The sequence below is a fragment of the Ictidomys tridecemlineatus genome, chromosome 1 (assembly GCF_052094955.1).
Source record: "Ictidomys tridecemlineatus isolate mIctTri1 chromosome 1, mIctTri1.hap1, whole genome shotgun sequence".
Lineage (NCBI taxonomy): Eukaryota > Metazoa > Chordata > Mammalia > Rodentia > Sciuridae > Ictidomys > Ictidomys tridecemlineatus.
In genome coordinates, this window is record NC_135477.1 from 99,202,558 (window position 1) to 99,228,189 (window position 25,632).

General features: G+C 34.4%; 1 protein-coding gene across 8 annotated transcripts in view; it reads left to right on the plus strand.

Moving 5' to 3' along the window:
• The window catches only part of Adgrv1 (adhesion G protein-coupled receptor V1), a 545,344-nt gene that overhangs the window by 92,114 nt on the left and 427,598 nt on the right, over nt 1-25,632 (plus strand). For all 8 annotated transcript variants that reach the window (XM_078044879.1, XM_078044892.1, XM_078044896.1 and 5 more), the window contains 8 exons: nt 1,990-2,170; nt 3,255-3,457; nt 8,248-8,377; nt 11,377-11,457; nt 13,240-13,379; nt 15,105-15,714; nt 22,282-22,497; nt 25,201-25,416. In XM_078044879.1, the coding sequence (XP_077901005.1) occupies nt 1,990-2,170; nt 3,255-3,457; nt 8,248-8,377; nt 11,377-11,457; nt 13,240-13,379; nt 15,105-15,714; nt 22,282-22,497; nt 25,201-25,416 (1,777 nt within the window). The remainder of the gene's footprint in view (nt 1-1,989; nt 2,171-3,254; nt 3,458-8,247; nt 8,378-11,376; nt 11,458-13,239; nt 13,380-15,104; nt 15,715-22,281; nt 22,498-25,200; nt 25,417-25,632) is intronic.

Here is a 25,632-nt window from a genome sequence, read left to right on the forward strand (position 1 = left end):
ATGTAGCTCAGTGTTTTTGTGTGCTCCTGTGTTCAATCCCCAGTACTTGGGAAATTTTTACCAATTATAAGATAAAAATGTAATTGGGAACCATTGTTTTATAACATTCATATACAATTTGGAAGAGATAAAATAGTAAATCAAATTTGGTAAGTAAAATAGTTACAAATGTTGTAGTCAAGAATTATTTAAATATTATGTTTTATAATTTTTAAATTTCTTTTTCCCTAAAGAAAATAACAACATGATTCAAGAATAATGATGATATTTAGGTAATAACTGTCATTTTTAGACTGCTTTTTTAAAAAAACACATTGATTATTCCATCTATTAACTGTAATCATAAAAATATGATTTAAATGAGATTAGAAACCAAATTTAGAGCATACCTCAGACCTACTGAATCAAAATCTTCGGAAAAGCATTTTTATAAACAAGTTGTCTGGGTACTTTTAGGCCAGTGGTCAGTGATTGGAGACTGTTTGGATTTGGTTTGTTTTCAGACTGTTGCCCCATTTCTTTCTGGGAGATAGCAGGAAGTCGCCCTTCATTCCTCCTTTTCCCTCAGTCCTCATCTATTGCCAATCAGTTCTCAAATCCAGCTATTTTCCTTGTCTTTTCTTACTGCATTGGTTCAGAATTCCATCCTTTCAGGTCAGTCATTTCTTAAGGCTTCCTCTTGCATCTCCTTTTGCTCTCTGTCCATGCTATGTACATTGTACCGTGGTCCGCCTCTTAAAGCAGATTTCTCATTTTGTCCATCTTCTGCTTAGGATTCTGACGTTTACCTCTAATCTCTAATGAAATAAATTCTAAATTCTTGATGATAGAAGCATAAACATCTTCTATGTACCAACTCCTGGCCATTCATCTGGCTCTTTCAACTGCTCCAGAATTTATGACCTAATTACCATTCCCAGCACATGCCTTTGCCAATGTTTCGTCTTTTGCTTGGAATATCCTTCCTGATTATTATTTTCAACTGTAATAAATCCATTAGGTATGGCTTGCTTCAAATGCCTCTTCTGTAAAACCTTTACCAGATAGAGTTAGTTGTTTCTTTCTCACTTTGCACACAACTCTATCATGACATTTCTACATTACATTTTAAAGGTTTTTCCATATATCTGTCTCCTACAACAGATTATAAGCTTCTTGGAAAGTAGGTCTGTGTTTAAACTCTGGGACACTAGATATATCCATTAATTAAAAAAGAAGGAATTTTTTATTTGCTGTAAATTTTATGGAACATTTTTGAGTTATGGTTACTTCTTTCATAACTTTTTTTGGACTAATTGCTTCTGCCAGACTTCTAATTCTCAATGTAAATCTACTTTCTAAAATACTTATTAGTGGTATTAGACTCTACTGCATACTGCTCTGTCCTTTCTTACCAGCCTACTACATACTATCATGTAGTTCCTTCATTCGGAACTCTACCCTGAGACTGGCAATACCGGTGACCTTGGTATGAGGATATGATATGATATTGATATAGCACATCAATATATCTTACATTACATATTATTGCATGAATAGGATACTTAAGACAGAAAATTTTACTATGCAGCTCCTTCCTTAGTTTGTTCAGACAGCTATAACAAAATGTCTTATAATGGGAAGTTTAAACAACAGATTTATTGATCATAGCTCTGGAGCCTGGGAGGTTCAAGATCAAGGTGCTTGTAGAATTGGTGTCTGGTGAGGCTCATTCTCTGCTTCATAGTTATGGCACCTTCTCACCACATCTTCTCTCTCTCTCTCTGTCTATATAAAATAAAAATAGATTTATGTACACATGTATATCTATATCCACACACACACATATAAAAACATGTACACATGTTTGCTTTAATTGTGTAAGCTTATGTAGAAATGTTATATTAAATAGAAATTTCAATTAAATTTAATTTAACTGTTTTATTTTCCTCTGGTAAGTAGTTTATCCATGCCTCATTGCTTAATGCCTTTGGATTTATAAATTTATAGGTCCTGAATATATATGTTCTTGATGATGATATTCCTGAGCTTACTGAGTATTTTCGGGTGACATTGGTTTCTGCAATTCCTGGAGATGGGAAACTAGGTTCAACTCCTACCAGTGGTGCAAGCATAGATCCTGAGAAGGAAACAACAGATATCACCGTCAAAGCTAGTGATCATCCATTTGGTAACTCACCCTGTTCAAAAGCTTTTCTTTCTACTCTGTGTGTACTTGGTTTTATTATTTTATTTTTTTAAGGGACTTTTTGCAAATGATTGAAGCAGAACTCTTTGAGACCTTCTAACTTCTATGGTCTTTAATTTCTAAACTGCCATTTTGAGAGAGATTATTTATGGGAGAAAATAAAAAGAGATTTCTGAACTTAAGTAATATATTTTGGAAAGTTTTTCAGGATATTTTAAAAGTAAAAAGCAACTCCATTTATGCCTATCAGAATTCCTTTAATTTAAAAATTAGTATATGGTGATATGTTAACAAATTGAAGTATTTTCTAATTTATGTTTTATTAGCCTTTAAGAAGTGAAGTTATCTCTATTTATAGTAATTTGGATCGTGTGCTGAAAAGTTATAATTTTTTAATTAGGGAACTATCATAGATGTCTGTCCTACTAAATTAAGAATATTTTTGTATTGAAAAGTAATATAAATCTAAGTAGAAACCTGGGAAACACTGGTTTTTGTAGTTTTTTTTTTTTTTTTTATGTGTACAAATCCTTTAAGGTCCCACTAATCCTGTTCCACAATGGGTTCAAGAATTAATAAGAGACTCCAGTCAAATAAAAGTATGTGTTTGAACATGTATGTTTTAAAAACCCATCAGTGTTCCTTTTTCTGATGTTTCTTTTGGAAAAAAAAACCTTTCTTTGAGTAAATACAAGGGAAATTAGCATTTATACTTTTAACATTATGAAAGCTTATAAACATTTTATATCAAAGCATCTTCATCAAATCTTGGCTAGAATCTTTCTATTTTTTATTTATTTATTTTAGTTTTTTGAGGACCTTTATTTTTATTTATTTATTTATTTATATATGGTGCTGAGAATCAAACCCAGTGCCTCACACCTGCTAGGCAAGTGCTCTACCACTGAGCCACAACTCCAGCCCTTGCCTAAAATCTTTTCTACATTAAGGCCCTCAGAATTTTGGCCTGGTGATTAAAATGATTGTGCAAGATTGCTTCAAATGAAGGAGGAATTGTCCTGTGGGCGACTGGGAGAAGAATGCCCTGTCTCTTTGCCTCCTCCAGGCTTGCTGCAGTTCTCCACGGGGCTGCCCCCACAGCCTGAGGACCCCATGAGCCTGCCGGCAAGCAGTGTGCCGAACATCACTGTGCAGGAGGAGGATGGAGAGGTCCGGTTATTGGTGGTCCGTGCACAAGGACTCCTGGGGAGGGTGACTGCGGAATATAGAACAGTGTCCCTGACAGCTTTCAGTCCTGAGGACTACCAGGTACATCATTATCCTTTGAAGCTCCATTTGTCCTTGTAAAATAACTTCTTTAATAACCAAGGCAGAGTAAAAATAAGGACAATACCCTTGGAGGACTGGAAGAGACTTGCAGAATACACTAAACAAAGAAAATGAATGCTGATAGCCTTTTGACCTTTTAACTTTAGGCAAATTAAGATGCTTTATTGTGTTGAAACCTGACACTTAAATAGCTACTGTACTTTTTTGTATTTATACTTGTCATAGTCTTCTTTCGTATTATTTGTTTTAATGTTGTAGGTTTGGATCAGATACATGTAAGATTTTGTTTCTTGCCAGGTATGGTAGTGCACACCTCTAATCCCACTGACTCTGGAGGCTGAGGCAGGAGGATCCCAAGTTTGAGGCCAGCCTGGGCAACTTAGTGAGACCCTGTTTCAAAAAGAAAAAGAAAAATGTTTCTTAAATAATATTTCAAATCCTGTTATCTCCATCAGACAGAATCGAGATTGTAAAGAAATTACATGTCTTTTTAATCATTTATTTCTTCAAGTGGGGAGTGCCATAAAAAAGCTTCGGATTTAGAATGGACAGAACTGGGATTTAACTTCACCTTTAAATGTGTGGCCTTGGGAGACTTAGTTTTTCCTAAGTTCAGTTTCCTTACCTGTAAAAGTGGAGATATATCATATAGCAGGGTCATTCTGAAGATAAATGGCTATGTTGAAGTGCCTTGTATTGTACACGATGCACCTGTAGTAATACCCAGTAACCTACTCTTCTTATTATTGCCCGGATTCTTATTGAGCAAATGCTTTCGGTTTTGGCAGTTCTCCTTGAGAAAGATTTTTATATCCTTCAACATTTTTGTTTTTCCAAAGATTCCTTTTCTTTAAATTTAATGTTCATTTTCTTGTTTTTCACCTTCTTCCTAAAAAGACCCACACAAAGTTGCAATGTTCTGTATTTTGTGTCTGTTTTTCCTCCCAATCCCCAGAATGCTGACTAATTGAATTCCATTAATTTTAACTACAGTCCAATCAGCTAAGTTGTCCTGAATGTCTTCTTCTTCTAATTCTTACTTAGGTTATATATATTTTTTTGCCACTGGCATTTATTGTGCCCTTAGGTGGATATGTAATGTATTCCTCAATTCATCTCATCTTGGCTTAATGTGTTCTCTGCATTCTCTTAAAGCAGTACTTTAGTCCTCATATCAGTGTTTTTAAATTTCTACTTTGAACCTGTCCACTGCTAGTTGTTTTATAACTTTCTTTAATAATTAAAACAAAATAAAATAAGGAACCATCTGTCCCCATCCTTCAGGATATGAGAAAGTTCATGCCCTTGGAGGCATTTTTGAGGATTCTCAGGGTACTTAGCTGCCCTATGTGTTACCTGTCACCACTTTATACTGTTACCTTAATCTGTGATAATCTGATAACTTCTGCTGCCACCACTTATTACAATGTGTCAACTCTTTCTGGTCTGTGTTAGCACAAGAGTAAGATTTCTTAGATGAGGTGTGTAAGTGTTTATGCTTATATTGTGGGAGGGGAGGCGACTGGAAGCATCATGTACAGAAGAGGAAACAACTGAATTTTCAGATATCACTGTTGTTAACTTTATTCTCATGTACCAAGTTACAAGTGATCTGCACTACTCAGGTGCATAGATCTCAGCTATCTGTAGTGATTTTAAACAGATAATTACTGAGTTACAGCTGTGGAAAGTATTCAAGATGTGAGATCTGTAAGAGGTGGGTGTTGATGAAGACTGGACAGTGAAGGAAGGCTTTCTACCGATCCCTGAGGTTTATAGAGAAGAAAGACAGATGAAGGGACAAGAAATGCTTGAGACAGGTAAAATAGATTGAGCAAAGGTGTCAGTTAGGGAAGGAGCTGTCAGAGGAAATGAAAGAGGACCAGTGCTTCCACAATGTGGAGAGATCAAGTGTGGTGATAAAAGACAAGGTGCACACAGAGTGGTTCGTTCAGGGCCTTGCAGATCAGCTAGACTTCTTTGGATTTCTTTTTTCTTAAGAAGGTGAAATACTTGAAAGGTGTTATGCATTCATAAAAGATCACTAGACTGAACCATGGAGAATGGATTAGATGGTACAGATATGGATGCAGAAAGACAAGAGAGGAATCTGTTTCATGGAGCAAGGCAAGAAGTGTTGGAGTCTTGAATCAGGTTGGTGGCAAGGTAAATGAAAAGAAGGAAGTGGGCTCAGGAAATATTTCAGAGTTAAAATGGCAGGGTTTGATGGTAATTTACTTAAAAGAATAGGGCTTCACCATTTAGTGCTATGGACAGAACTGGATGAAACATAGTTTTTAAGGAAAGATCTCATAGATATTCTCATAGAAATTAAGGAAAATTTTCAAATTTAAGTCTGAATATCAGAGGTTGGAGATGAAATTTGGAAGGTGGGAACATATACATGGTAATAAAAGCCTAGAGAATGCCGGACTTATTTAGACAGAAAATCTAAAGAGTCTAATGAATAATAATTTTTAAAGGTCATAGGATAATGTTAAAATTGGCAATGAACTCTGAAAAGGATGAGGTAAAAAGATAAAAAGGGAGAGTCTGGTTCTGTGGAATACCAACGAAGAATATGTTCCAGAAGAAAAGTGGCCTGTTGTATAAGAGACTGCCGAGTTCAAATAAGAATATTTCCTAGAAAGAAAACAATTTTCAGTTGTGTTGTTAAAAATTGTAGAATTATTCCAGTCTACTAAATTATAGGCAAAATTACTTTCTCACTGAGAAACTATATGTGTTGGATAGCAATTATTATTATTATTATTATTATTATTATTATTCTATTCCAACTTTTTTTGTTAATGTAATTTTAGAACATTCTTTCTAGAATGTTCTTCATAGAGACAAAGATTTGTCTTGTTTTTCTCTCCCAAGCAATTGTGCTAGCACATGCTATGTGTTAGATTTGTTGTAAAAGTGAATAAAATGAGGGATCAAGTGAAATTGGTACTTGGTATTGTGAGCAAGCTATTCTATTAACATACATTGGACACATTTGTATCTTTCTATAGTGTCAGAATTTATTGAATGACAATTCACAAACCACATCCACGCTTGCATAATTGTATCAAAATGGATTCTGCTATCATGTAAACATAAATAAATAAATAAATAAATAAATAAATAAATAAATAAAACCCACTGCATCACTTTCATCACCATCAATTCACTGAGTATTAATGTTACCCAGGACAATCTCAAGTTTTTTTTTATTCCATTTCAAACTTTATTACTAATATCTGTAACACTCAAGTCACATATTACACTTTGCACAGTGCTGTGTATGTTACAGAAAGTCTAAGACAGGGGTTATCAATGGCCTCAGGGTTCTGGAGACTGCACTGAGTGCAAAGGCAAGAGCAGATACAAAGGTAAAAGGGTCACTGCAGGTGCTCAGAAGAGATTAGCACCCCTGGGGAACTTGTTTCAGAGCACAGAACTATCCAGGGAATGAAACTTATTCTGGCCATGGTCTGGATGGCAGGCAGTTTTTAAGAGGTCCACATCATTCAGGAACTTCAAGCTGAGCTGAAACATCAGGGACAGAGTTAGGAGTCCATCACCTGTGGACCTCATCTTGCTTTCCCCACATGATCTGATAAGATGATGAGTATGTGTGGGTGAGTTCTGCCTACTGCTGTCTAAGGTGTTTCTCTTTTACGAGTTTCAGGTTGAGGGGGTTGCCTATGGTGAAATGGATAATCTCAGCACCGGATTTCTCTGATACAGGTTTAATATGACCATATGTACATGTGCTTCTGACTTAATTTGATAAGGTCACATGTGGTCATTTTTTATTAACATGATTAATTTATTTATTGGTTTGTGCCTTATGATTGTGCTGGGAAGTTAGGGTTTATGCTTCCCAATAGGTTCTATATATGGGGGTTATCTGTTTGCCCAGAGAAGTTACCAAGACATTCAACATTAGCACTTGCACTCAAAATGAGGTACTCATGGCAAACTGATGATTTATAAAATGGAATAGCTTAGAGCTAGGCATTCCTGTTCTATATAACATGGAGTTAACTCAGAGCAGGGTATAACCTGCTTTTCATACTAGAGTTCTTCAATTTAACTTTAAAATCATTAATAGCTTCACAAGGTGAAATACAATTGCCTAAAGAAACTAACACAGAAGGATTAAACAACTTTAAAACTTATTCTCATAATTTGAGAGGAAAACGTTTATATGAAATAATGGAAGGAATAAGACTTCGATTTGGAATAACTCTTTCTTTGCAAGTATGTGAACTCTTCTGTTTTGAGATCTACATTATGAATTCCAGTTTCAAGTATAATACAGGAAGGATTATTGCCAAATGGACTAATATATGCTATTGCTTGAGGAGACTCTTAGGATGAAAAATGCCATTATTATTATACATTGAGAATATAAAATTCTCAATTATATAATTTGTAATAATTCTAAATATACTTGATCAAGAGAATTCCTTGCATCTCGTTAAAGTAAATATAGGAATTTGTGAATGTTGCCAATGATTTATCATTTGTCTTGACTATATTTTTGATGAATACACAAATTAAAAAATTAGAAGCCCATCTCCTTTATTTAGTTGAAGAATATGTATTTAGAATTTGCATTGAACACCATTAATATCCAATGAAGTTTTTAAATTTTGCATTTACTTATCTTCTTCTGTTTCAGTATCTAACAAGGTGATATAAAGCAAACATTCTCACTTTTTGATTTCATATACAATGATTATGATTTAATTAACATTTCATTTGTATTTCAGAATGTTGCTGGCACATTAGAATTTCAACCGGAAGAAAGATATAAATACATTTTTGTCAACATCACTGATAATTCTATCCCTGAACTGGAAAAATCTTTTAAAGTTGAGTTGTTAAACCTGGAGGGAGGAGGTAAGACTGACAATTTAAAAAAACATCAAATATGCTTTTCCACATACTGTGGTGACAGCAGATTCCATTAAAGAAGTTTCTTTGAATTAACTTTACTTTTTTTTTCTTTTAGTGAATGAATTACTTTCTCTATGAAATTTTAGTTAATACTTTTATAAATTAATATTCAACTCAATTTTCTGTAACCTTTGGTTAGTTCTCAGTAATATCTCAATTTATTATATATTATATGAATACCACATATTGTATTATTCAATTCATTTTTATTACACTTTGATCTTTCCCTAAAGTACATGTGCTTTTAGAACAAAATAGTACACTTATTCTAAATCACCAAATTATAATTGTCATACTAACTGCCCCTAAAACTACCCTTTTTTTTTCTTCCCTTTTGAATTTTCATAATAGCCCTATTAAAGCTATTTCCACATATAAAGCATATAAAAACAAAGGTCATTAATACCTTATTCTCAATCTGATAGTCAGAAAGTTCTAGTTTTTAAGAGATTTTTGGAGTTAAAACATATTACATATCATGTGCATCCAAGTGAGGTTATTTGTTATATTTAGCTGAGTTATTTACATGCTTCTTTACACAAGTATTAATGTGTGTGATTATCAGGGGCTGCTAGGGTTGTTATAGAATACATGTGGTATGCATTGTATTACCTTTGTAAGTATAAGAAATTGAGATTTGTAGGGTATTCATCAGCACAATCTCTTTCATTACAAAACCTGGTATTATTGTATCATTATTACCATCATCTGCATCATCTATATGAAGAGAGTCATGTTGTATAAGCTATCCAAAGGTAGAGATTGGGTAGCATAGATATATTAAAATTGTCTTTTTGTATAAATAAGGACTTAGGATAAGTATGCAAAACCTTTCCTATGTTCCCAAAGGCCAGGGAAAAGCAACAGAGTCTGAGCCAGTGTTTTTAAGTAAGGCAGTGATTAAATAAACAGTGCCTCAGCTTGGTGAATGCATGAAGTAGTAAAAATGTCCTGGATGACCTCTGGCAGGTGGCATATAAAAATGCCAGCTTTGCTTGCTCTCCAGAGACAAGCCTCACATCTTCAAATCATTAATAAAAAATAAACAAAAAATATTTGAGAAATTTCCCTTTGTATCATTTAGAATTAGAAATACTCATCTACTTAAAAGAAAGAATGTTAGTGGCTGTACCCAATACTAATTAATAATGAAACATCAAATATTCCCCTTCTTTGTGTGCTGAGTCTCAAACCTAGGACCTCGAATGTCAGGCAAGTGCTTTACCATGACTTTCAGCTCCAATCCCAAACATCAGATATTCTTGAGATGATATTTATGATCATATCGATATTTGTGTTTTTCCGTAGTAGAAACTTTCCTTCAGGTCTCTCAAATATATATTGTTACATAGTAATTGAGCAGGAGTTCTCATTTGAAAACGAATCTTGAAGTTTCTTAATAAATAATAGTGGCAGGGAATCTACTTTTTCTCAGTGAATTTGGATTGCAGGAAAAGGTATCCAAACAATGACTCCTAGACTCATTCACACTTAGGGACTGCTTACTAATCTAATTGTAAAATAGCTTGTGGAGCTAAATTCTTTCAAAGTTCAGGAAGCAGTTCTTATTCCATACTGTTTTTTTCTCTAAAATGATTCTACATAAGGTAGCCACAGTCAGACTAGATGTTTTATGCTAACCAAAATATATGTGGTGCTGAACTTTATACCTGTTTCTTATGACTCCTATATAATCATGTAGAAGTCACAGCAAGGCCTAGATAGCTGCTGGGAATCCATTTTGCTTCTTATGTCTGTAAGATGGTTGTAGGTCCTGGGTGCTATAAGTTTCCAACTCTATTGAGGAAAAACAGAGAACAAGGTTGACCTTAAACTTGCCTATCAACCAAGTATATTGGCAGGAGCACATATGTATAGCTGTGGTTTTGCTTTTATTATTCTGTTTTTTTTATTGCTATTATCACTGCCCTTTCCATCATCTTTGTAAACATTTGGCAAATATAATGGTTGGCATATAAAATGTATTGGATCAAAGGTGTATAACTGCTTAATCTTTATTATGATCCTTATATATTGCCAAGGTATTTTATATTTTATCATGTTTTATATTATTTGATTTTACAATATTTCTGTCAAAGACAGAACTTTTTGCAGGTGAGAAAACTGAGATGCCACGAAGTTTAGTGTATTGCTGATGGTTTTAAAATGGGGGTAGTTCACAACCAGGGCTGAAGTAGAATGTTTGTCTATTTATCTAAAGCTCTCTCCACAATGTCAGTGGCAAGAGGGTGAACAAGATTGAGACAGGGATTTGAATGTGTGGAAGCGAAATGTTTGATGCATTTCCCAAATTTTGAATTGGTGGTTCTGAGTGGCAAGATGACTGTCACAGGCATATAGGACAAGATATATGATTACAACACACACACAAACACACACACACACACACACACTTCCCCCCGCCCCAATACTAGTGATTGAATACATGGGTGCTCTACCTCGAGCTACATCCCAATCCCTTTTATTTCATTTGGAGACAGGGTCTTCCTAAATTACCAAGGATGGTCTCCAATGTATGTTCTTGCCTCAGCCTCCCAAGTAGCTGAGATTATGAGCCTGTGCTGCTGAGCCTGGTTAATATTCATATGAATAGTTTTTAAAATGTTAGAAAGCAATTTACATTGTTGTAAATAGGTGAAATTTTAAAAGTAGAATCATTTAAATGGTTGGAAATGGGAAATGCCAATCAAAATTTCCATGGAGCATTTCCTGAAACCATGAAAAAAGTTTTGATAATTTGGTAGTATGACAGATGTTACAGCATTATCTTTCAAAATGATCTGTATTCTGTGCAAGAATGACTATCATCAGATGATTGTTACTTCGTTTTCCTCTTTGCTTGATATTTTTAAGAGCTCTTATTTTTCTCATTGTGTCAATGTGTGTTGTGTGGGTTGTGTCTCTGTGTCTCTCCTGTGAAGTGACTGAACTCTTTAGGGTTGATGGCAGTGGTAGTGGTGATGGGGACATGGAATTCTTCATTCCAACTATTCACAAACGTGGTAAGCAGCTGTTCCAAGGTTCTTTACTAGTATATATTTTTATTTTCACTTCTTTTTCTCTTGCTGGAAACAAAAATACTAATCACTCCTCCGTGCTTTGGTAATGGACACTGAACCCCTGGCCTTGTTAATGTTAGGCAAATACTCTACTACTGAGCTACAACCCTGGTTCTTTTTAACTTTGATTTTGATATAGGGTTTCACTAGATTGCCCAGGCTGGCCTTGAACTTGCAATCCTCCTGCCTTAGTCTCCCACGTTGCTGGTATTACAGGCATCCACCACTGTGCTTGGTAGTACTGAAATCTTTATTGGCACCAACTAAGTGTAGGTCCTTCACATATTTTATCTCACTGACTGTCAAAGCATCTTTATGACATGTTATTGGCTCTAGGTTTTAGTTATCCAGCTGGAAAGTGATGTAGTCAGAATCATATCCATGTCTGATTCTGATGCCCAGGCTTTCCTTCCTGTATGAACTTACTACAATTTCCTGATTCTGATTGGAGAGTTTTGTTTGAATGTTATTTATAAAAATGATGGTTAAAAAATTTAAGGTAGTTTTTGCCAGGCACACTGGCACATGCCTGTAATTCCAGTGGCTTGTTGAGTTCAAAGTCAGCCTCAGCAACAGTGAGGCCCTAAGCAACTCAGTGAGACCCTGTCTCTAAATGAAATACAAAAAAAGGACTGGGGATATGGTTCAGTGGTAGAGTATCCCTGAGTTCAATCCCCAGTACCAAAAAAAAAAAAAAAAAAAAAAAGATAGTTTTGAATACCTAAAAAGAGGTAAATAGAACACTTTCATGTTAAATGTATCACATTTACTTTCTTTAAAAAAGAACCATGAGTCTTTATATGTAACATTTGATCAAAACAAATGGGAAAAAGAAGTTAGGAAGGAAATAGATAAGGAGAATAAATTATCAATTAATGGGGGATAATTGAAAAGAAGATGTCTTTTCAAGTAGATTCATATACAAACATGATTCAGCTTTTTACCTCAAATATTTTTACATATGTGGATAGATGTTTAGAATAATTTTGTTTAGAATGTTTAGAAAGAGCACTTTCTAACCCTCAAATGTTCATTTTTCCAATGTCAGAACTCATATTCCTTTTCCTCATTTATAACTTCCATCAATGTGTCACATAACCTGTACATATAGCTACTGTATTATTTTTAGAATTGTTCATTTTCTTGTCTGCAAACATTAATAAAACATAAAGAGTGAAAATGGGTATTAGGAAAACTTTAAATTCTTCCTCAGATCTTAGCATGTTCTATTTGGGATCAGAGAGACAAATCAATATTATAATATGATGCAAAAAATAGAATCAGAGTTAATGCATATTTGAAACCAAGAATCTGTTTAGTCCAGTTGACTAAAATCATAGTGAAACTACTGTTTCATAAAGGTTAGAGTAATTCTGGCTCATGTTCTTTTGAGGTCAGCAAAGGTCGTGAGAGACCTTCCTCATATACACTGTGTGAAAGAATGTTCTCTTTCACAGAGACGAAAAAGTAAAACAAGTTTTCCTTATTTATCTCCAAGAGCTTATGCAGCACTTGTAGATCACATTGGTGCCAAAGTAGAGAAAGGTCATAAAACATGAATATGTGTGGCAACCATTTGTGTCTGCCTTTCTTTCTAAAACAAATTATGTGTTCAGTCAAAGCAACAGCTCTTTCATGAAGTTATTTCTTGGCTTTTCCTGTTGTTTGTCAATTACTGATTAACATTCTTTTATTTTTGCTGTTCATTGGAACTTGTTCATGCAGCCAGTCTAGGAGTGGCTTCCCAGATTCTAGTGACAATAGCAGCCTCTGACCATGCTCATGGTGTGTTTGAATTTAGCCCGGAGTCACTCTTTGTCAATGGAACGGAACCAGAAGATGGACATAGCACTGTTATGTTAAATGTGAGTACTCCATTCCTACATACATTCTTTTCTTATAAAAATTGTTTTATTCTCTTATGAAGGTGTGTTTTATGCTTTCTTTTTTGTGTATAGGTAAAAATGAATGAAGCTATAATGTGGACATTATGAATTGTTAATTGAGTAGTCATTTGGCATTTGTGTTTATGTTTAATTTTTCATAAGACTATTTTTCTGAGATTACCTCACACTTCAAAGAATATAATGGAGTGTACTCTAAGTATTTAACTTGCACAGATTTTAGTATTAGTTCAAGCAGGCTGTGATAACAAACATGTCCAAAATCTTTAGTACAACCAAAATTTATTTTTCACTCATGGTATATGTCCAACTTAAATTGAAAAGGGTCTCTGATCATAAGTCACTTTGGGGACCATGGATTACAGTTGGCTATATCCCAGCCTTCATAAAAGAGACAAGAAATTTGGGTGTTGAGAACTGCATACTGACCTAATAGCTTCTTTGTGAATCGGATTAAATCATTTCTACTTAGATTTCTATGGTTAAAGAAGGTGCATGGCCATACCTAATTTCATTGGGTGAAGTGCCTTCTATTTTGTCTCTTACTCAGAAGGAAGGAAAATCCAAAACATTTGTGAATACCAATAATAATAATAACAATTCTATTTGATATGTGTGTATGTCCACTCTGCTTTGTTGCAAAGAAATTAAGAAGTGTTCTGTTGCTTAATGACTCAGCTTCCTCAGCCTTTGTACAAATAATTAAGCACACTAACTCAAACATGTTTTCTTTTTGAGTTATTGTATTTCTTTATTATTGTGGCATGTCTTCATTAAATTTTTGTGGAATTAATTTAGCAAGTTCAGAAATAGAAAATACCTAGGAAAGAAAAAAAATTAAGGGAGTGGATCACATTTTTATAAAACTGCTGTCCAGAATTTAACATTATTTTATTTACATAAACATTATTTGGGGAAATAAGGAATAATTTTTAAGTTTTTGATTTTTAATATATTGATAAAAGCATTTCTTGCCTCTTAAATGTATTGTATTATACTGAGTCAAGCATGTTTTTGTATTTGCTATATCAAAGATGAAAAAAATATGACTTCTCTTTTTTTTTTTTAAAGAGAGAGTGAGAGGAGAGGAGAGAGAGAGAGAATTTCCAACATTTTTTATTTTTTAGTTCTCGGCGGACACAACATCTTTGTTGGTATGTGGTGCTGAGGATCGAACCCGGGCCGCACGCATGCCAGACGAGCGCGCTACCGCTTGAGCCACATCCCCAGCCCAATGACTTCTCTTAAAAATGAATTTTTTGACTAGTTTTTCAGAAAAATTGCACCCATCTGTATTATGTACAATGAAGAATACACCATGTTTTGCAGTAAATGTTAAAACTTTAAGAGGAATTACTTAAATATAATAAGTTTGTAGTCACATTTCATTCATTACTGTTATATATTATAACTCCATCTGAGATACAGCTAAAATTTAGGCAGAAGTTAAAAATTTTCCATCAACTTGTGATTTCATGTAACAATAACTTTTTAAATACTTTCTGTACGACTCTCTGAGATTCTTCAGAGATGCAGAATGTATGGTCCCTGACTTCAATAATCTTATAATCTTGGGAATTTATGTAAAGTTAAAATTAATTATGCACTTGTCATTACGTACTTGTAAACATCTAGGTCAATGGTTTCAATTTCTCTTTTGAAACATTTTAATACTCTATTTTGCAGGTTATGAGGAGTCATGGAGCTCTGTCTCTAGTGACTTTGCATTGGAACATAGACTCTGATCCTGATGGGGATCTTGCCTTCACCTCTGGCAACATCACCTTTGAGATTGGTCAGAGGAGTGCTCATATCACAGTGGAAATATTGCCAGATGAAGATCCAGAGCTGGATAAGGCATTTTCTGTGTCAATCCTGAGTGTCTCCAGTGGTTCTTTGGGAGTTCATACTAGTGCCACATTAACAATTTTGGCTAGTGATGATCCTTATGGGGTATTCATTTTTTCTGAGAAGAATAGACCTATTGAAGTTGAGGAAGCAACCCAGAACATCACATTATCAATAATAAGGCTGAAAGGCCTTATGGGAAAAGTTATGGTCTCTTATGCTACAGTAGATGATATGAAAAAACTACCTTATTTTCCACCTAATTTAGCCAGAGCAAGTCAAGGAAGAGACTATATATCAGCTTCTGGATTTGCTGTTTTTGGATCTAATCAGACTGAGGCCACAATAACTATTTCAATTTTGGATGATGATGAACCAGAAAGGTCGGAGTCTGTGTTTATTGAACTATTCAATTCTACTTTAATAGAGAAAGTGCAGGATCGCCCAAGTAAGTATGCATTAGTGTGCTGCCAAAATAATGAATTTTTAGAATTGGTTATAACAGAAAATTTTATAAAAATAGTAAGCTCTCACTTTGAAAAGATCATCTTATAGAAGTTTATCTGTAAGACAACTGGATGTGGAATACATTTTTTTCTTAGAAATCATGTTTTAGAAGTCAGTTACATTCCAAGATTTTAGAAGCTTCTGTATAATCTGTGTAATCTACTACTACTATTATACTATTATACTTGTAGTTTCAAAGCATTCTGGAATCTCTCCGGTGAGTCCAGGGCTAATCCTGGTAATAAGAGCCTGAGATCCCTTCACCTTGATCCACTTTTGGGAAATTCATTAACCCACCAAAGCTCTTTTAATCAACAAGAAACAAGTATGAAGGAAGGGGATAGGGCTGTGTAGAGGTAGGAATTGTGAAAATTTGTGGAATAACTTAGGCTAAAATGTAAGATTCTAAGATTAGCATATTGACTTAGCTTAAAATGTAAGATTCAAAGTCAGTATGTAAAGCTCTTTACAAGTAAGTTTTTTCCCCTGAGTCTCAACACCTGTGTGAATGTATTATGTATGGGAAGCCACATTCTTAACCACAGTGAATGTAATTGTAGTCCAGGGTTATAGAGGAAATTTACAATTGCTAACATTAAATCTTAAAATTATAGCCAAGGTTAAAAATTCTTACACAATACCCCTCACTTTTTAAAAAGCTGGAATAGTTATAATAACAGAGAAATTAAAATAATAATTAGCCTTATTAAGTAAGAATTAGAGAATGACTCTTGTTTTTGAGCACAAACGTATCAAAATAGAAATAAAACCAAAAGGGATTATTGCACATCATAGTGGTCAGGAGTTGTGTGTGTTGGTGTCAGATAACTTATTTTTAAACTTATAATAATAAGTTATTGGACATAATCGTCTAAAGTCCCAGTTTTTCTATTTATAATACAGATGTATTATAGGGATTAAATATGAGCAAATACGCAAAAATTAATATAATAACTGGCACAAGGTAAACATTATCAATAAATATCAGCAATTATTAATAATAAAGTGTTATATATAAGCAGAATATTTGTGTGCTATGGGAGAGGAGAAACAATCAATGTATATTTTATGTTTTCTCTGTTCCCAGAACCATGCAGCATACTTCCGCATAGCTATAATGTGGGATAAAGAAAGAACAATTAAGTGCAAATCTGTGATAGTGACTCATTTTTTTTTAATTTTTAAAATTTCATCTTTTTAGTTATACATGACAGTAGGATGTATTTTGACATATCATACATAATGGAGTAAACATCCCATTCTTGTGGTTGTACATAATGTGGAGTTATGCTGGTTGTGTATTTATACATGAGCATAAGAAAGTTATGTCTGATTCATTGTACTGTCTTTTCTATTACCATTCCCCCCTTTCTCCATTCCCCTTTGTTTAATCCAGTGAACCTTCACTCCTCCCTTCCCTGTTGCCTAGAGTCAACATCTGCATGACAGAGAGAACATTCTGCCTTAGTTTTTTGGGGATTGACTTATTTCACTTACCATGATAATATCTAGTTCTATCCATTTGCTGGCAAATGACATAATTTAATTCTTCTTTATGGCTGAGTAGAATTCCATTGTGTGTATGTGCCAGCAGTTGAGGGTTATGCAGGGTGAGATATAGGGGTCTAATTTTGTTTTATTACATATGTATTTCCATATTTCCCAGCATTATTTGTTGAAGAAGTTCTCTTTTCTCTAATGTATATTCATGGTGTCTTTGTCTAATATGAAATGTCTGTATTTTTATGGGATTGTCTCTGTGTCTTCTATTCTGTACCATTGGTCTTCATGTCGACTTTTGTGCCAATACCATGGTGTTTTGTTACTGTAGCTCTGTAGTATAATTTAAGGTCTGGTATTGTGATGCGTCTGGCTATACTTTTCTTGCTAAGAACTGCCTTGGTTGTTCTGGGATTCTTATTTTTCCAAATGAACTTCAGGACTGCTTTTTCTATTTCTATAAAGAATGTTATCAGAATTTTAATAAGAATTGCATTAAATCTGTTTAATGCTTTTGGTAGTATGGCTATTTTGAACAATATTAATTTTGCCTATCCAAGAACATGGAAGGTTTTTCCTTCTTCTAAGTTCTTCTTCAATTTCTTTCTTTAGTGCTCTGTAGTTTTCATTGAAGCTATTGTGAATGGGGTAGTTTTCCTAATTTCTCTTTTAGTTGATTCATCACTGATATATAGGAACACAATTGATTTCTAGGTGTTAATTTTATATCCTGACATTTTGCTGAATTTATTTATGAGTTCTAAAAATTTTCTGGTGGATATCTTTGGGTCTTTCATACATAGAGTGATGTCATCAGCAAAGAGGGATAGTTTAAGTTCTTCTTTTTCTATTTGTATCCTTTTTTTTTCTTTCTTCTGTCTAATTACTGTGGCTGGAGTTTCTTGAACTATATTGAATAGGAGTGGTGAAAGAGGCCATCCCTGTCTTGTTCCAGTTTTTAGAAGGAATGCTTTCAATTTTTCTTCATTTAGAATGATGTTGGCCTTGGATTTGGCATATATAGCTTTTACAATGTTGAGTTATGTTCCCACTCTCCCTAGTTTTTCTAGTGTTTTGAACACAAATGTGTGCTCTATTTTGTCAAATGCTTTTTCTGCATCTATTGATATAATCATGTGATTCTTGACTTTATGTCTGTTGATGTGATGAATTACATTTATTGATTTCTGTATGTTGAATCAACCTTGCATCCCTGGGCTGAATCCCACTTGATGATGGTGAATCATCTTTTAAATACATTTTTGTATGCAATTCGTGAGTATTTTATTAAGAATTTTTGTGTCTATGTTCATCAGGGATATTGGTCTGAAATTTTCTTTACTTGATGTGTCTTTGTCTGGTTTGGTATGAGCGTGATACTAGCTTCATAGATTGAGTTTGGAAGCATTCCCTTTTTTGAAAAATAAATATTTTTAAATTTTCATTCCTGATTTCTTCTCTTATCCATTCATCATTCAATAGTGTATTATTCAGTTTCCAGGTGTTAGAGTAGCTTCTATTTATTATTTTATCTTTGGTTTCTAATTTCATTCCATTATGATCTGATAGGATGCAAGGTATTATCTCTATTTTTTGTTTTTGCTAAGAGTTGCTTTGTGGGCATAAGCTATGGTCTATTTCAGAGAAGGATCCATGTGCTGCTGAAAAGAAAGCATACTCAGTCATTGATGGATGAAATATTCTATATATGCCTGTAAAGTCTAAATTATTAATCATATTTTTTTAGTTCTGTACCTTCTTTGTTTGGTTTTTGTTTGGAGGATCTATCGAGTAGTGAAAGAGATGTGTTAAAGTCACCCAGTATTATTTTGTTGTGGTCTATTTGCTTCTTGAATTTGAGAAGGGTTTGTTTGATGTACATAGGTGCTCCATTGTTTGTGGCATAAATATTTACACTTATTATGTCTTGTTGATGTATAATTCCTTTAAGCAGTATGAAATATCCTTCTTTGTATCTTGTGATTAACTTTGGCTTGCAGTCCACTTTATGGACTGCAAGCAACCCCTGCTTGTTTATGAGATCTATATGAATGATACTTTTCCCCTTCAGTCTGTAGATGTCTTTACCTATGAAGTAAGTCTTTTTGGAGATGGCATATTGTAGGGCCTTTTATAAAAAAATCCAATCTTCCAGTCTATGTTTTTTGGTTGATGAGTTTAGTTCATTTACATTCCGCATTATTATTGAGATATGATAGTTATTCCCTGTAGTTTTGAATTACTTCTGGTTTTTAATTAGAATTTGATTCTCCATGATTCAGTGTTCTTTTAGTGTAGTTCCTCCCTTTGCTGGTTTTTATTTTTGTTTTTCATTTCTTCTTCATAGAATATCACATTGAGTATGTTTTGTAGTGTAGGCTTTCAAGTTGTAAATTCTTTCAATTTTTGCTTATCAGGGAAAGTTTTTGTTTCATCATCAATTCTGAAGCTTAATTTTGCTGGGTATAGTATTCTTGACTGGCTTCCACTTTCTTTCAGAGCTTGGTATATATTTTTCCAAGACCTCCCAGCTTTGAGGATCTGAGTTGAGAAATCATCTGAGATCTGGATTGGTTTCCCTATAATGTTACCTGTCATCTTATCTGGCAACATTTAAAATTCTTTTCTTATTTTTATCCTTATCCCTATGTATGTTAGGCATTTTCATAATAATGTACCTTAATGAGGGTAATTTTGTATATTTGTGGTCCTGTAATCCTCCTGTATTTGATTTTATATTTCATTCATTAGTTTTGGAAATTTTCTGATATTATTTCACTAAAAAGATTGTGCATTCCTTTTGTTTGTATCTCCCAGCCTTTATTTATCCCAATAAATCTTTATTTATTCAGGTTATCCCCTATTTCTTGAAAGTTCTGTTCATGGTCTCTTGATATTTTTTTCTCTAGAGTCAACTTTGTTTTAAAGATTATATTTTGTCTTCATTGTATGAAATTCTATCTTCCAAGTGATTTAGTCTGTTGGTGATGCTTTTATTTGTATTTTTAATTTGAAATTGATATCTTCATTTTGAATATTTCTGCTGTTTTGTTGGTGTTTCAGAATCTTTATTCCTTTATTGAAGTGATCTGTCACTTCCTATATTTTCTCTCTGACTTCACTCCTTTACTTCACAGATCAGTTTAACTATGTACCTTTTGAACTCCTTTTCTGACATTTCCTCCACTGTGGTGTCAATGGATTCTATTATTGGAGTATCTCAGTTTGTTTGGGACAATTTGCTCCTTGCTTTTTCATGTTGTTTGTGTGTCCACCCTTCTAACAGTATGGATCTGAGGCAGTAGAGTTTCTGCCCCCTGGACTTATGGTATCCCTGAAGGTTTCCAGAACCTCACTCTTTAGGGGAAGACAAATAATAACAACAACCAATGCAAACAATATACAACATGAAACCAAATAGTTTCTATTATGATGTCTATAGTGTTAATTATCACAATAAGCAGAAATGATGTGATCAGCTGTTGTCTACAATGAAAACAGCAAGTTTGCAAAAGGGTTTTCCATTTCAAATGGTGGACAGGGGGAGAACAGAAGCGATATAGAATGTGATGGTTATGAGGGAGGAAGAAAGAAGATAGATGTAAAAAACTGAGTGAAAGAGAGAACAATAGAGATAGGCTGTTAGTGGAAGAAAAGAGAGAATCAAGCAGACAGGTAAGAGAAAATACATATGTATATGTAAAGTAAAAATTTTTTAAAAATGAAAGAATACAAAACAAAACTCCTAGTCCTCAAAAAACTGACCCATGAAAAATGACTGCCTTCAGAAATGCTCACTGAGAAGCTGCTGTCAGGAAAGCAATCTCCTTTATTCTGTCATCTTATAAACTTGCTTTAGTAGACAAATCAGTGTAGGGCCTGCTAGGATCTTTGCTGCTCTATTCTAAGTATAATCATCAACGTCCATGAGAGGAGCAGCTGTTAGCACCTGCACCCGAGTGCAGGGCAAGGTGCCCAGTGGTGGAGAGCCAAAGGTCAGGTAGCAGATATGGTGAGGATCATAAATAGGAAGTAAGAAAATGAGGCCAGCCATTTAGTACACCTCCTCATTGTGTCTGATAGGTACTAGTAGAGGATCTTACATGAGTTCTTCAAATTCTTTATGCCTGATTCCTAATCTGCTGAATAATATATATCTATCCCTGTCTTTATCTGTCTCGGCAGATGAATGGATAAGAAAATATGGTACAGGGGAGATTATTCGACTCTCAAAGAGAATGAAATCCTGCTATTTGTGGCAAAATGGATGGAACTGGAGAACTTTATCAAAAGTGAAATAAACCAGGCACAGAAAGATAAATACTGCATATTCTCACTTATGTGAAGAAGCTAAATATGTTGATCTCAAAAAAGAGAGTAGATGGCTAGAGTGATTATTACAGGCTAGGAAAGGTAGTAGGAAGTGAAGAGAGAGGGAAGTTGGATTATAGGTATTCAAATACAGTTAGATGGTAGGAGTAAATTCTGGTATTCTGTAGTGCAGTGGGGTGACTGGAGTCTGCAGCTGGTCTTTGAGCTCAAGGAATTTAGAAGGAAATGCCTTTTCTACTCAGTTTCATAACCAGAGTGTTGTTTTTCTGTAGTGGCATGATGATGAACTAAATAGAAGCACATAATTCTGTAAGCTCATTATGACTTGTAATATCATGTAAATTGATGATTAATTATACTTGAACCATTTCACTGCTTTTTCAGAAGTTTCCAATACTTATTAAAAATACTTGTGTAGGGTAATCTTTCCTTTGCCAAACTTTTATATGAAGAAAAATCTCCCTAGATTGTAAGATGCAAGAGAGCAGGGATTTTTTATTTACTTTATTTTTGTATTTCCAATGTCTAGTTTAATGGTGGTGCATATACAGATTTAAATCCTTTGAAATATAAATAGTAGAGAGAGACATCTGGCTGATGCAGTTTTATTGAGGCTTCTTGATGACTTTTAACCCATTTTTAGAAATTTGATATATTAGCTTTTCTTCTCTTTTAGTTCCAAATTCTCCACGCCTGGGACCTAAGGTAGAAACTGTAGCCCATCTAATTATCCTTGCCAACGACAATGCATTTGGAACCCTTCAGCTTTCAGCGCCAGTGGTTCGAGTGACAGAAAATCATGTTGGACCCATTATCAATGTGACTAGAACAGGAGGAGCATTTGCAGATGTTTCTGTGAAGTTTAAAGCTGTGCCAATAACTGCAGTAGCTGGTAAGAAAAGATATCTAAGGAGCAGCGGAAGTGTTTTAAACGGTCATGTGTCTGGATTAACCAAGCCACATAAGGACATAATTCGAAAAATCAACTAGAAAGCATCAGTACTCTTGTGTCTGTTTCGATACCAATCTAGAGATTTTACATATCTGTGACTCAAAATTCGTAGAATTCATGAAAAAACACTGGTAAAATTGTACCAAAATTCAAAAGTTATGACAGCTGAAGTATGCACAAGCCAATGAAAAGTAAACTAAGGATGTCATTGGCTTTCTCTGATTTTTTTTCCATTTTTTGAAAGGGTTTCATGTGTAAATGACTACTAAGGAATGCAGGAAAAAATGAGTAGCCATTAATTTTGGTTCTTTGGAGTAGGCTTATCTGCCATTATCTTACTTGTTTATTTATGAAGAATATGGAAGAGACAATGGTTAGCATTGACTATTTTATGTATAAGCAGAATGATTTGACTGCCAAATGCACACATTTGGAGACTGCCTTCTTTGATACAGGAGATCCAGAATTTAGAGGCAGATTTGCCCAATAACAGTTCAGTTAGAATTCTAGTGTTCACTCAAAGGAACAGGAGTGTGAATGAGGGGGATATGATGCCTGATTTAAAACATAAATCATCTGAACATGATTCTTGCTAAAAAAAAAGAAAAGACAACAAGCCTGAGCTGGGTGGGGCTGTACTTCAGTGGCAAAGAACTTGCCTAGCATGTGTGAGACACTGGGTTTGATCCAAAAAAGTAGGCCCAAATCTCCATCATGTCAGATTAGTCCCTGACTTTCTTAATAAGACTCCTATAGTACAAGAATTAAAACCAAGAATCAATAAATGGGATGGAGTCAAACTAAAAAGCTTCTTCTCAGCGAAAGAAACAATCAGTGAGGTGAATAGAGAGCCTACAGAATTGGGGTAAATTTTACCACAAGCACATGAGATAGAAAACTAATCTCTAGGATATATAAAGTACTCAAAAACCTTACCATCAAAAAACCCATAAGTAACCCAGTTAATAAATGGGCCAAGGAACTGAAGAGACACTTCTTAGAAGAGGATATACAATCAATCAATAAACATATGAAAAAATGTTCAATATCTCTAGCAATTAGAGAAATGCAAATCAAAACTACTCTAAGATTTCATCTCACTCCAGTCAGAATGGCAGCTGTCAAGAATACAAACAACAATTAGTGTTGGTGAGGATGTAGGGAAGAAGGCACACTCATACATTGCTGGTGGGATTATAAATTGATGCAGCCAATCTGGAAAGCAGTATGGAGATTCCTTGGAAAACTTGGAATGGAACCACCATTTGACCCAGCTATCCCATTCCTTGGTTTATACCCAAAGGACTTAAAAACAGCATACTACAGGGACACAGCCATATCAATGTTTATAACAGCACAATTCACAATAGTTAAAATGTGGAACCAACACAGATGTCCTTCAGTAGATGAATGGATAGGGAAACCTTGGTATATATACAGAGTGGAACATTACTCAGCATTAAAAGAGAATAAACTCATGGCATTTGCAGGTAAATGCATGGAATTGGAGAATATAATACCAAGTAAAGCAAGCCAATCAAAAAAAAACAAAAGCTGAATGTTTTCTTTGATATGAGGATGCTGACTCATAATGGTGACTGGGGGCAGAAGATGGGAGGAATGTTGGAACTTTAGATAGAGCAAAGGGGAGGGAGGGGAAGGAAGGGAGCAAGAGGGTAGGAATGATAGTGGAATGAGTTAGACATCATTACCCTAAGTACATGTATGCAGACACGAATGGTGTGAAAATATTTTATGTACAATTAGTGATTTAAAAAATTATGCTCTCTATGTGTAATATGAAATGAATTGCATTCTGCCATCATGTATAACAGAGTAGAATAAATAAATAATTTAAAATAAATAAATAAGTAAATAAAATGAAGGCATTCTTTCCATCTTCAAAAAAAAAAAAAAGAAGAAAGAGAAAAAGGAAACATAAGCCAGGCTTACCTCATCTGTGCACATTAGAGGATGCACAGACCTAAGAATGCCTCTAGACAACCTCATCTATTGACAGGTGGGGGGAATTAGTGTTCTGAGGAGTTAGCCTGTAAGATCCAAAGGGAATCTCCCTCCTTTCCTTATCCAGCGCTTGTTTTCTTGCCACCCTGAGCAATACTCAGCAGCAGCTTTTCATCCAGCTTTATAGGAAAGTTTGTCATTTCCAGCTGTATCATTGAGGATGCTAACATGCCGTTTCTGCAATAGTATAGTTTATTTCCCCAGTGAAACTGGAATTCTAGTTCTTTTCTTTGTTCTAAAGTATTGTATTCTTTTTTTTTTTTTTTTTTTTGTAGAGAAGGAACCATGTTATGGTAATGATTGTCTATCTCACTCTAAAGAGAGAGAAGGAAGGAGGGAGGGAGAGAATCAATCTATAGTAAAGTATATAAGCATCTTCATGAAAATGAAGACATGAAGTTGAACAACCTTAATAAGTTTTTTCCATTATCTTATGATATTATCAAATCCAACTTTTATTAGTTTTAGAAAACTTTGTTTAGAATAGATATAGTTAATATCCTCGAAAATGTCTCCCCAAGTATACCATAAAGTTTGGGGTAAATTTTGTTTCCCTAATGTTTGGAATGTTTATCATATTCTGAATAAGTATTAACATTTTGCTTTTTGTCCTTGCAGGTGAAGATTACAGTATAGCTTCATCAGATGTGGTCTTGCTGGAAGGGGAAACCAGTAAAGCTGTGCCAATATACATAATTAACGACATCTACCCTGAACTGGAAGAATCTTTCCTTGTGCAGCTGCTGAATCAAACAACAGGAGGAGCGAAACTAGGGACTTTGACAGAGGCTGTCATTATTATTGAGGCTTCTGATGACCCCTACGGATTATTTGGTAATTGGGCTTGTTTGCATCTCTCTTTCACTTGTTTGTATAAGTCAAGTATAATGGCCATTTCTTTTCTGTAGAGACTCAGAATTGTTTTGATTAAGTGTCCTTTTTTTTTCTTTTTTTTTTTATTGTTGGTCATTCAAAACATTATAAAGTTCTTAATATATCATATTTCACAGTTTGATTCAAGTGGGTTATGAACTCCCAATTTTACCCCAT